This window comes from Callorhinus ursinus, unplaced genomic scaffold, assembly GCF_003265705.2.
Source record: "Callorhinus ursinus isolate GAN/ISIS: 27379988/994484 unplaced genomic scaffold, GSC_fseal_2.0 scaffold12, whole genome shotgun sequence".
In the NCBI taxonomy this organism is placed as follows: Eukaryota; Metazoa; Chordata; class Mammalia; order Carnivora; family Otariidae; genus Callorhinus; species Callorhinus ursinus.
This window is the reverse complement of record NW_027397074.1, coordinates 53,578,019-53,591,985: the sequence shown is the minus strand read 5'-3', so window position 1 is coordinate 53,591,985 and position 13,967 is coordinate 53,578,019. Positions and strand designations below refer to the sequence as shown.

General features: G+C 37.4%; 1 protein-coding gene across 1 annotated transcript in view; it reads left to right on the top strand.

Annotated features, from left to right (window-relative positions):
• IMMP2L (inner mitochondrial membrane peptidase subunit 2) overlaps positions 1 to 13,967 on the top strand; it is an 875,294-nt gene that overhangs the window by 478,902 nt on the left and 382,425 nt on the right. The window contains 2 exon segments of the mRNA XM_073899084.1: positions 7,216 to 7,381; positions 7,383 to 7,396. Coding sequence (XP_073755185.1) covers positions 7,216 to 7,381; positions 7,383 to 7,396 — 180 coding nt within the window.

Genomic DNA, 13,967 nt, shown 5'->3' with positions numbered 1-13,967 from the left:
AGTATGTATGCACAGATACACACTCTATTCTTCTCCATAATTAATTGACCTGGATAATGTTTACATGACTTTGTTTATTTTTATTTTATAAATTTATTGCTTCAAACTTCAAATGTCCTGGTGTCACACTGGTTTACTACAGGGATTACTAAGCCCTCAGTTATTCTTTCAAGGATTTTATATCTTTCACACTGCTCCTCACATCCTCAATCTCTTGCTGAAATATCCCTGCCTATTACAGACTGTAACCATGCATTTTCCTGGTTTTCTGCCTATTTTTCTTGCTTTTCTTTCTTTATTTCCTTTGTCAAATATCCTTCTGCTTGTTGTAATGGAAAGAGTGTATGTTCTGCCATTAGACAAACCTGGGTTCAAATCTCACTTTTACCCTACTTATGTGACCTTAAGTTATTTTTACCTTTTTGAGCCTCTGTTTTCTTGTGTGTAAAATAATATAGTGCTTTTCTGTATCAGTAAAGCTCCCAACGAGGGGGGGTGGGAGGCCCGCTTGGTTTAGAAAAAATTCAGAAGAATTTATTTACAGAAGGACTGATTGCAAAAGTGTGGGTGGGTTCTAGGAGGATACGCAGGGAAAGCAGTGCAGAAATCCAAAGCCAGCATTGTCAGAACTGCTGTCACCCTTCCTCACTTCCACACCTTCCTTTTCCATCCAAAGGGAGAACGGGGGATTGGGGGGGAGAGAGTTAACCAGATTCTAGAAGGAAAAAAGTGTGTAAGAATCATGTAGAGCATTCTGCCTTAAGAGGAGTGGTGACCTTCTATCAAAGAGGGACAGAGCCAGTCTGAGTCCTACTGGGAGAGGAACACATGAATAAATGCCAGTTTCTCTCTCTACCTTCTCTCTACCCTTCGTCTGGGCTTCCCATTGGCTGCACTCAACCTTAAGCCAAAGATTGAGCCCGTTTATATAATCCATACAGGTCCATTTTCTAAGGCAGATATCATGGTGTGTGCAAGAGTTTAAGCCACTCACAAAGTTAGAGGAACAGGCCCTAAGACTGCCCTCACTTCTAACACCTCTTGCACTTGGGGAGGAAATTCTCAAAAGCAGCCTGCAGGTTTGATAATTTTCCAGAAGGACTCACATAACTTAATGAAAGCTGTTACACTCACGAATATGGTTTATTATAGAGAAAGTGTGCAGGTTAAAATCAGCCCACGAAAGAAGCACATAGGGCAGAGTCTGGGAACGTACCAAACGCAAAGCTTCTATTATCCTGTTCTTGTGGAGTCAGGACACGTTATTTTCCTGGCAGCAGTGCATGGCCTCATACACATGTATTATTGTCAGCCAGGGAAGCTCACCTAAACTTTGGCATTCGGAGTTCGCATTGGGGCTCTATTACATAGGCAGGATTGATTGATTGATTATCTATGTGGTTGATCTCAGTCTGGAGGTTGACTGAGACTATGTGACCCAAAGCCCCTACCCTAAATCACATTGTTGCTTTTTCTGGTGTGGCCAGCTCTACCCTAAATCATATAGATAGACTATCCAGCATGACCCAAGTGTCAGAGAGACTTATAACATCTCAGGGGAAGAGAGATTATGTTTCAGGGGCCAAGGGCAAAGGCCAGACCTCCTTTTAACCAAATAATCTAACGATTATTTGCCACAGAATGAAGAAGAATGATGAGTGGATCTGAAGGGGCAAAAGTTAGCAATTAGGCCCACTGCCTTTAAGTATTACTTGAAAGAGTAAAGGAAATAACAATGTCAAGTACCTCCTGTGGTACCTGGAACATGGTCCCTGTGTATTTAGAATGTTATCTTTCTAAGCAGTTTCTTTGATACCTCTCTTCCTTTACTTCAAAAATAGCATTTGTTCCTATGACTTCTTTAGTTTTTTTATGTAATGATTCTCGTATTTTAAAATCTCTTTTCATTTGTCTATTCTTTGTTCATTGACTTATTCACTAAGTATTTATCAAGTGCCTACTTTATCCCTGACTTTACACCTGACTTAGCCCAGACCATCTGCCATGTGTACCACTGAAATCTTTTTTAATTTAATTTTTTATTTTTTTAATTAACATATAATTTATTATTTATTTCAGGGGTACAGGTCTGTGATTCATCAGTCTTACACAATTCACAGCGCTCACCATAGCACAGAAATCTTACTTGTTTTTGAAAACTGATAGGCAATCTTCTGAATAAACCTCCTCTCCGACCCCCATCCGTACCCTGTGTAAAGAACTAGACTAAAAATGTTTATATAAACACTAGGAGACATGCATTTTAGGAACACAATCAGATGCATGAAAACAAACACCATTTTATTCCAAGTTTATTTTATCTTTTATAATGCATAAGAGAAATTTCAGATTTTTTTTAAAAGATTTATTTATTTATTTGAGAGAGTGTGAGTACAAGTGGGGGGAGGGGCAGAGGGAGAGGAAGAGAGAGAATTCCCAGCAGACTCCCTGCTGAGCGCAGAGCAGATGAAGAACTCAGTCCCTTGACCTCGAGATCATGACCTCAGCCAAAACCAAGAATTGGATGCTCAACCAACTGAGCCACCCAGGTGCCCCTCGATTCCAGAATTTTTTAAAAAAGGGCAGTGGATCCTAACTTGGTCTAAAACCCAGAAACCTAAGGCTATGGTTTCTTATAGTTTGTGGGAGTGAAATTCATCTAGGTCAGTGAAATACCTAAACTTTTAAGACAGTGTCTGAATCAAAACAGAGATAAAGCAAGCTCTGAAAATATATACAGTATCCATTTTCCCAAGCAGCTTAATTTTAAATCAGTGATCCATATTGATGCATAATAATAATGAACTTTTATTGAGTTCTTAATGTGTCACAGGGATTGCCCTAGCACTTTACATTAATTAATTCATTTAATCATTTGAAGAAAACAGTGAGAAGGATACTAAAAGATCTCCATTTTATAGATTTAAGACTGAGGCTTTAGAATATTAAAATAACTTGCCCCAAAGTCTTACAACCAGTAAGTGCTCAAGCCAGGACTTGAACAGCTTGGACTCCCAAGCGTGCCCAGCTTCACACCCCACTATGGTGTCTCTTCATAGAATCTCCATGTAATACAATCAGTGCAAAGCTTAAGGTTATATGCAGGCATGCTGAGGAAGAAAAGTGGAATTCTTGAGCATTATTTCATTTTGCAGATTTATATTATTGGATTTTCCTGAAAGGTCAGAAAATAATAAGGTACATGGGTAAAATAATATGATTCTTCATATAAAAGCTACAGGAATGCAAAATTGAGGGCATTTTAAAACTTGAGTTGTAGTAGTACCTGCAAATGTAGTAAAGATAAATGAATGTCTAGTTCATATAGTCTTTCTGAATTGTCAGTAATAGGTTTAGGTAAAAAGGTCCTATCCATCTTGATAGCAAATGAATATTTATTTTTTAAAAATTTGCTTTTTTGGCTTCCTTGGGTTTATTACACCACTATTTACAAAAATAAATCAGTGAAGACTTGGCACATTGTAGACTCTGTTTTCTAGACACTGAAAGAAAAGCTGGCAAAGTTTCTATTAGCTTACTAACTAATGAGACAGCATTGGCTACTTTCACAGGCCTTGGATTCTGGCAAGAGCAGCTCTTTTTTTCTACAATTAGTTATTAATCTTACAGTTATTACCATATGCTGTAGAGCCAGAAGTATATTTCTATGTACATACCCGGAATGAAAAGGTTCTACCTTCTTACGGCAACAGATGGCTATAATTTTAGACACTTGAAGTCACCAACATGGAAAGGTGAGGATATTAAGGTTACCCTTGGGGAGAATTCACTCTGTGGTCTCCTGCTGAAAATTTGAGCATTAGCTTAATGCCTGTCCCACTTGGTCAGCGGAAGATGTGACAAATATCTGTGTCAAAATATATGAAATCAATTCCTTGAACATTTAGTGAGTGCCCTGTAGGCTCTAGTCACTTTTCTATGCCCTGGGAGAACAGAGGTGATGATAAGATAGAGTCTTCTTCTCATGAAGTGTCTAATCTAGCAGGGAAAATAGGTCTATAAATAAGTATTTGTGGCAACTAAAGCTAGGAACTATGGGCTATTATAGTGAACTGTAGAGGGGAAAATGCTTAATTGCCCTGGAACAATTAGAGAAGGCTTACGTTCTTCATAATCCCATATATGAGTAGGTAAGTTAAAATACTTTAAACAACTTTAATTTCATTTCAGTTTATGGTCCTATTTTCTATGGCTAAGGTACTGCCTATTCAACTATCACTGATAAGATGTGAGAAAGGGGGATAAGGAAGGAAGAAAGCATGGTGAGAAAGCAGCAAGGTGAGAAAATATAATGAATTTTTTAAAGAAAAATCAAATTATTTCAGTTATTCAGTGCAATTGTCAAAGGTTCGGTTATTTAAAGAAGAAATTTGGTACTAAGGCTTCAGTCAGTATATTCTGGGTCATTTGTCAAAGGTGAGTGGTTCCCTAAGACTTTTGTTAATTTTTCTGAAGGACAAGGAAGATGGCAATAATTTTTGGATGACCGTTCTTGGGTTTCCATATGCTGGTATCTTTTGGAGTTTCTTAAAGCTTCATTACTAAGAACTTAATTTTTTTTTAAATACCTAACATAAAGAATCATGTTCTCTTTAATTGTAAGATTATATGCAATTCAGTTCTGAGTTCATATTTAATGGAAATATACTGTGTCCTACAAGCACCAAGAACTCTTGTTAGTTCTTTTATGTATGAAATTTGAATTGTTTCAAATAGGATTGCCAGTGCATTTCAGAAATAAGTCTAAAATATACATTATAATTTGGTATAGTCATGGTGTAAATCTTTACAGATACGTTTTTATTAATTGTCTTTTATTTGGACTCATAACTGGAAATAATCTTTGACTGCAGTGACAGCGTAATTCAGAAAGGATTTGGCTTTATTTTCCCTTCCGGATGCCTGCATCTAGTTTTATATGGCTTTTTAGAAGAAGAAAGGAGATGGGTTTATGACTTTATGAAAATTCAAGGCATTATAATTTTTAAATGACCAAATTCTGCCTTTTGCAGAAATGGAAATGTTGGTTACCTTGGGCCTGTATGTTGTAAGGGTGAGAAATCCGCTGAAGAGCCTAGGTAACAAAATTTGAATAATCTTTCATTGAGAATACATATAATATACATATGCACATAACAGTGTACCTATGTGCATATATAAAATTGTATATAATTAAATTGTATATATATATATGTAACTGAGGAAATTTTTATAAATAAAAATGTCTTACAGTGATTATTTGAGTATTTTCCTTCTATTGCTAAATTATCAAATGTGGCATTTCATCTGACTTGAAAGCACCAAATGAAACTTAATGAACATCTAGTCAATGAGAGTTTTGACCGAAGAGTTAAGCCTAATTGATATTCATGATCCCAGAAGATACATTGATTAGATTTAAGGGTACTAGTGCCACCGACAGGTGTTATTTCACTGAAAATCTTGTCTTATAGGTTGTCATTTATTCAGTCCTGTTTAATATGTATGCAGACTCCTATGAACAGTAAATACTGTTAAGCCCTCTTTAAAATAGATGTCTGTAGGATATGAACCAAGGGATCACTTTTATCTGTCATATTATTTTGCAAATCCTTGCATTTCTCTTTGGTGAGGCTTGTTTTGGTGTGAGGCTGTTACAAATAAGATTTACAATTGGAAAACATTATTATTTCAAAACCAACTTGTTATCACCTTTCATTCTCTGAGGATGATTAGCTCAAAGCAATATAAGTCTCTCCAGTCTTCTGGAGAGATGGAGGAGGCAGATGGCTAATGCCTGTGGCATGGAAGACATCAGCCTCCTATAGGTGAACGCACTATGCCGATGACTCAAATATAGGAAGCAGGCTCTGAGAAATGCAGTGAAGGGGAGGTGTGATGCATGAGAGAGCATTCTTAAATTAGTTACTATCACTGGAAGCCAAATGTCATGTCCTTTATGAACTCAAAAAAAGAATGTTATTTACAATTTGGAAAAATTGTGTCTCTGAGCAAAAATGAAAGAATTCAAGGTAATTACATCTAGAAGTGAAATCTCGCTGAACATGATAAACTCTATCATGTAGATTTGGGGGTCTGGTATGATTATTATGAAAGGACTTTCTATCAAACATTTTCAGTATCTAAAATTTAAAGCTATTTGGGACAGTGTTGATATAAACATATTTAGATGTATGTAACCCTGTGAGTATCTTTCCAGTAAACATTGTGTATAAATATAAGAGCTTCCTTCTCTTCTGCCTTCACATCTCAGGCTTCCTTTTGGCTCCAGGCCGAAGAGGCAGGAAGACGATATCTCGGAGCAAAATCATCGATGTTATTGCCCAGACTTATGTGGCTGACAGAATGCCTTTAGTGTAGTGTTTTATGTAATTGAATATGCTATAGATGATAAAGCCTACATTAGTGTTATTCACTTTATTTTTACTAGAAGACTTTCATTAATAACATTAATGCTGTTAAATGCTATGCTGTAATAAATAGGTATGAATTTTCCTCAGAGATATGTTATTTTTTAAAAAGATTTATTTATTTATTTATGAGAGAGAGAAGGAGAGACCACATGCACGCACGGGGTGGGGGGGTGGGCAAAGGAGGAGGGAGAGAGAATCCCAAGCAAATTCCATGCTTAGCACTGAGCCTGATGTGGGGCTTGATTCGCAACCCTGAGATCATGATCTGAGCTGAAACCAATAGTCAGACATTTAACTGACTGAGCCACCCAGGTGCCCCAGAGACATGTTATTTTTTAAAAAATAAATAAATAGCTTACCCTGAAGTGTATCTTTAAATATAAGATTAGAGATGCATTTTAAATAACATAATTTATTGATAATTTAGGCTTTAATTGATAAAATGTAAATCAAACCAAATATCAAAAAACAATGCCACGAGTTTTTATGAGACATACCAATTCAAAAGCACTAGCTTCAATATGTTATTGCCACGCATCCATCAGTCTAATAAATTCCTGGTATTAGCATGTACTAGCTGCTAGAAGTCACCCATCATATACCAAGATTATAAGAAGGCATGTTTAAATAAATATATGTATCTACTGGTTCGGCTGGTGTGTATAGACTTACAAGTCATTACTCTCTCTCCCCTGAATTCCCTACTTCCTCTGCTCACTTTTGTCCTTCAAAGCCTGATGGATTGTTTTTCTTTCAAACATTGTTACACCTTCTACCATAGACAACAAGAAGCTAGTGTGGAGGGGCCGAGAGCGGCATTCCAAGCGTCCAAGTCAAGAAAGCAGTTGAGTGGTTTCCTAAGGCAGGCCGGGGTCAGAACAGAATTGGAGCCAGCACCCAACAGAAAGGCAGACAGTGCAGTGGAGAGCAGAAGCCCAGCAAGGGCTTCTGAACAAGTTAAGGTAAGGAATCCAGTTGGTATCTTAGCAACAGAGAGAAGCTTCCCAAGAGGAAGTAAGGGCAGAGAGGCTATCAGAGCTCTTGCCTTCTGAGGTGGGAGTTTCTAGGCCTAGAACCACACGCATGTGCACAGATCGACTCAGTGACTGGAGGACAGAGTAAGGGTGGGGTCAGTACTACTCTTGGTGGCCGCCTGTGAGCCAGACTCTTTAGTTTCCTGGTAATTTAGTGGTGTTTTTCATTTTTCAAGTGAAGAAGCTATCTATTTGAGCCTATCATTTTACTAATAATTCTCTCCTTCCTTTACTATTTTCTCCTTCATATTTATCACATTAATAAGACTTTTTCTGAACTGCTGAAGAATTATTGTCTATTGGAGAAGGGAAACATGATAGAAAGGAAACATTTTCCTCCAGCTGTTGTTTTTAGGGTCTGATGTGGGGAGTAAGTACGCTTTCCAACAGAAGGAGGCGCTGGTGGTTTCATTTTCCTCTGGCCACAGCACCTCGCCAGAAGAAAGCCTGTACCATCACTGTGTTCAGCTTGAAAAGTCTCTTCTCTTCTGTAGTAACTAACATCCTCCAGTGTGTGTCTGAGACAAACCTCTGCAGGGATTTATGTGCTCAGTTCCTGAGGCATAGCTCAGTGGTAAAGATAATTCTGCCTGAGGAACCATTTGACATTTCTTGGGTACATTTAAATTGCGTATTGCAAAGACTACAAATGGTTTAATTGGGCCATTTGGTGTGCCCTGATGCCAAGCATATGTGCCAGTTGATGCCCCTTTGATAGTTTCTTCAATATGAAGTATTTTGGAATGTCTTCAAGACAGGGAAGCTTTTATCATTGTTAAAAAATAGCAGAAAGAGAGAAAAGGACATTTACAAAGCCAAAACAACCAAATGATTAAAAATCTTCTGTCTCTAAGGCATAGATTTAAAAAACAAAAAACAACTGAGATATCTATGTATAGATGAATTTTTAAATGCCTGTAGATTAAAATATATAAAATAGAATTCTTTTTATGGGCAGTCTTAAAAATATGTTTTCATAAAAAAGATAGTGATTTTGAAGATTTTAGTGCACTGATTTGCTCTTTCCCTAGTGACCCATTTTTTCATTTCCTTTTATTGCAAATTACCACTTCACTGATTCTTCTCTTACTAAGGATTCATATAAATCTAATTTCTTTTTGAAAATGATTTGTTTTTTTTTTCCTGGATTACCTTACCTTACTACCACAAAGACCTTGATTAATTTGAATTAAAATACTAAATACAACATGATTAATTTGTGTAGCAATTAAGGATTTTAATATTCTGTAATCTGATATAGTTCCCTCTTGTTAAGTCTTGTGGAATTGATTCAACAGAGATACAGTTATTTATTAGAAGATCATTTGATACATTTTACACTGAGTCTCCTATCCAGATGTATTCCTTAAGATTCTTTCTTGACTATATATTGTCTGCTCTCTGCTACAGAGCTAAGCTTGTGTGGTGCTGAATTTTGATGGGGGAAAACAAACCCATTAGGAGGAAAGGGAAAGAAGAGGGAAATGACCAAACCTAAAATGAAGCTGATTATTAATTTTGGCCCTAAAGCTGGAGAAGCATCTGTTCAGAAGGGGGAATCAGGCTATAAAATCTTTCTCCTTTCTCTGCAGGCTGGTAATACTTTACCAATATTCTTTATCACTTATTCTAAAAAGGAGACCACTTATAATTAATCATGATTCTTCTTGAAATGGTACCAATCTAAGGTTTCAAAATAAAGGTGTTTCAATACGTAGAGCCTTTGAAGATTTTTTTTTTATAATGCCTTGTGTGATGAGTCACAATTAAAGTGAATCTACTTTTCATGTTATAGCCAACCTTTATCTCAAAAGATAGACACTTCTCAAATGTTTTTTCCCCCAGAAGATTTTTAAGTATGAAAGCACAAGCTTTAGTGAATCTCTGAGAATTTTTATACAGACATAAGCGCCTTGTATTTATAGAGAAATTTTTATTTAAGGTCTTCGAAACACTTTAGAAATGTTTCCTGATGATAATAAGAATAGATGTGACTCTTCAGAATGCACAGAACCAAGACTGAGCCTAGGTTTCTTTGTCTTATGTCCCATTCACTAGATGTATTTACTCAGGAGAGTTCCTTGGAGCCTTTCTCAGGCTCCTCAGGGGAAATATACTCTGGTCTCAGAAACAAAATAACTTAGTGAAGTGAGAGAAAAACAAAGCATGGTTTTAGTAAAAATGTTGACAAAATAGAAATAGCCTCTCTTTGCCTTTGTTTCTCAAGTGGAGGACTTGTGTAAAAATACTTAGATCATTAAAAACAAACAAACAAACAAACAAACAAACAAACACAGAAACTATCCCACACTCTCTCTTTGTAGGATGCTGAATGTTTCTTTCATCCTTCCTTTCCAATAACTCTTAAGTCAGCTTTCTCATTTGTTAATTTCTTTTCCTGTAATCATCTCATTCGTTTTCATGGAGGTTTTTCAGACAAGAGGCCTGATCAGGAAAACAACTTGAGTGTATCCTGTGTGTTTCAATTAACCCAGTTCCGATGTCTTTGAGAGATATCCCATGGATACCACAGAGGCATGTTTTAGGGATACAAAAAATACTTTTGAAAGGGTATGTTACACATTAAGCACAGATGTGGTTGAACCCAAAGGATGTATTTTTTTAGGCTTGCATCCATAGTTAGGCAGTAATTAGGCCCAACATTGAGTCATCTATAAAGCTGAGACTTTACTAAAATCCACACACAGTAGATAATTCACAAATCTGGCAACATGACTTTAAGGAGGCTGGCAATCTGCCAGACAAAAAGCAGAAAAAGAGGTTTTCACTTTAAACCAGACTGTGTAACGTTAACATACCTAAAGAAAGACTTGTGTCAATAGGAAGAAGGTGACAGAGAGTGGGCTAAAATTTTCAGTACCTTTTGCTATTTTGCAGACCTTTACAGTGTGGTTTGTTTGCTTGTTGGTTGGTTGGTTGGTCACAACAACCCTTTAGGTTACAGATGGGAGAGCTGAGCTCATAGAGGTTAATTGAATTTGTCCCAAAGTTTTGAAGGCAGAAGTGCAAGAGTAACAATTTGAAATATGGTGAATTTGGCTTCAAAAAATGTCAGGTTCTTTGCTCTAGTGTCCCAGCAAAAACATCAAATTCTGTATGGTGAAAGCTTTGGGGAAAATTAGAGACAGGTTTTGTGAATGGATCCATGATTATCCAAGGGCTTATTGAATGCTTATTACAGACTTCATTCCTAGAAATGAAACTTTTGCAGCATAATCATTTACTTGAATACCATCCATAATTAGAATGAAATAAATCTGAAATTTGAGAATGTACACGGGCCCTTTTTATCAATCTTCCTCACACCTGGTCCAGGGGGAACTCAAAACTCAAAACCTTTGCCCAGGGAGAGAGGAGTTAGTTTACTTAGATTTCTAGGTAGGGGTCAGACCACTGGGCCACTGTGCTCCGAAATGGCATGTTCCAGGGGCTTCTTTGATTCCCAGCCCTTTAAAAACTTCCCCCGAGGATCTAGTTTTTCCAAAGGGATGAAACCTTCACACCCTTGAAGTGGATGCTGAACCATAAAACTTTTTTTACCCCTTCCTTTGCAAGTCCTGCAGAAGTGAGTTAGCATTTTACCTGTGTTTCGGAATGTGTTTGGGAAGTACTTTAACTTTGAAAACCTTTGTTTTCAACCTGTTGGTGCTTCAGGTAAATTGGGACAAAGAGACCCAATTTAATATCCTGTTGTTATACGCTATTTTACAAAGAAAGAAAATTCAGTGTGTAATGTAGAATTTAGGTGAATCAAAGGGAAATGATGTTCCAAGGTAATAACTGGCTTCTTACTCAGAGTAATCAGTTATTGGAATTTTAAAGGAAATAAAAAGCCACTTAATTATGGGTTGAAGTCTTAATACCCCCTAACACTTTTTAGAAGTATCATAAAAATCAAAGCCCTAAGTTTTAAACAGAGCAGTTTCTTTAGCCTTGTAATTTTAAAAGAGGCCCTGGAGGTACCTGGGTATCAGATGTAATGGTATGTATTTAAGTTAGTCTCTGCTAGTGATTGGGAAAAGGCCAGTGCAACAACTCTTGAGTCCACTTGGTAGATGACTTTTCTTAGATTTCAGACTAATGCATCTAGTATTTGGGTATGTTCTGAACCCCGTCAGTGGTATTGCCGGCTTGTGTCACAGCTCATAGAATCACTGCGGAAGAACAGGTCTTGAATCAGTTTGTTGTATCCCGCCCTGGTTGCAGCAGCATATTTAGCTAAGAATGCTTGTAATTGATCAAATAAATGATCTAGAGAAATATATATATATATATTTAAATTTATTTATTTATTTGAGAGAGAGAGAGTGGGGTAGGGGGTGAGGTCAGAGGGAGAGGGAGAGAGACTCCCAAGCAGACTCTGCACTGAGCACGGAGCCTGATGTGGGGCTTGATCTCACCACCCGTGAGATTCCAACCTGAGCTGAAACCTAAACTGAGAATTCGTTGCTTTATCCGACTGAGCTAACCAGGTGCCCTGAGAAAGGATATTTTTAATAAAAAGCTGACATCAATGACTCTATTTTTTGAGATTACTGTAGTCATTAAAAAAAAAGAATCTATGTTCTCTTTTCATACATGGTATAGAAAAGATGGAAGTTTTAAATCTGAGTGAGGCCAAGAAGATGTAGTTACTTGGGTTCTATGCTGTGGGGCAGTTGTCAGTTTGGATAGAAGTCAGAACAATCCTAGATTGCAGAGTTTAGGGTTTGGATATAATAAGCTGATATGCGAACCCCTTCTCAAAAGCTGGGGAGAGCGTTCTGGCCAGCATTATCTCAACTCATTTTGTGTCTTATGGTTTCCTTAAATAAGGAAAAGAGTCACTGATGATCTTTTCACAAGAGACTAGTCACTTAACTCCCACTTCAAGATCATTGTCAATACTAATACATTGTTGTCTCAAGTGAAATAACCAGATAACTTGCAAGGTAAAATATATCTGCATTTCATTTTCCTGTTGTTTTTGTCATCCTCTCTGATACTGGCTATCTTCTCTCTGGCTCCTCTCTTTTTCCTTGCTGGATATTAACATTTGAATCCCACTTGCAAATCACTAAAGAAATCCCATGTGGGAACTGGCAAAATATTCATCAGATGTGTGTCCCGACTTTTCAGACATGAATGACGAACATTTGCTTATACAGAGTATATTTCAGTAAAATGCTGAGCATGCCTATGTTACCCTAAACTTAAGCAAATCTTAGGAACATTTAGAATAGTTGTGTATATGAAGGCCCTTTTCCGTCTCTTTGACTGAAACCTCATAAAAATAATTCTCTAAAGACGTAATATGTTTCTTATCTCCTTTAGTTGCTCTGAGACCTTGTCTTTAGCATCGCTATTTACGGGCATAGTGGGTCTTTGGTCGATTACAGTTTAGTCATCAAATGGTTAAAAAGTTTCACCAAGACATAGGCCCTTTAGATGAGTGGTCCCCACAATTGCCTGTATGTTGGAATCCCCTGGGAAGCTTCATGAAATATTGATACCTGGGCCCCACTTCCAGAGGGCGATGTAATTTTCTGCAAATGTGGCCTGGGTTTGCAATTTTAAAAAGGATTCCCCATTAATTCCAGTGTGCAGATAGTTCTGGGGATCACTGCATTACAATCACGTAGGAGCTTTGAAGAATATCTGCTTCAGTCCTAGCTCACACCAGTCACATTGGCAAGTTTGGGGCTCAGGTTGGTGATTACCAACCACTCCTTCAGAGAAACTCAGTTGATACTGTTCTTAAAAATGGAGGCTTTCAGTGATTACTCCTTTAGTCAGTTATTGAGTGGTTTCTAAATAGTTGGGTTTGTGATTTAATTTACTAAGCATTCTAACCCAACATGTAATTAATCATTAATGCGTGTTGTCTATGCTGTCTCTAAGGAAGCTGTAGAAAATGAGTATGGTGTGGCTCACTACTGCCTTCTCATAAAGACTTTGGACAACAAGTGTGGAGATCTGGTTGCCTGGCTGGGAACTGCTCTGCTTCAGAGTCATTCTGCCTGTCTCTCCTGCTGAACTCCCTGTCATCTCTTCAAGTAGCCCTGACTTGTGGCCGTGGGGGTTGGTAGGGTCTTACAGATTTACCCCTTCGAATTAGCTCAAGAATCATCTGTAGGTAAATATAACGTAGTCAACAATTAGCCTTCCTTAGCAAGGATTTCCTAACTTTATAAAGGTTCACTTGCCTTTGTTCCCAAATTCTACAAGTATTATCAGCACTTTCTATGTACCATGTGTCATGGTAGTGGTACTGGAGATACAATTAATGACTGAGACATAGCCCCTGGTCTCAAGGAACTCACAGGCTGTTCCAATTTATTATGATGAAATGCTAAGATAGTGGTAAATACAGGATGCTAAATATCTATTTTTTTAAATATGGCCACTAAAAAAGTAGCTCACCAGGCAGTGAACACTTGCTCGCTTGCTTGCTTTCTTTCTTTCTTTCTTTCTTTCTTTCTTTCTTTCTTTCTTTCTT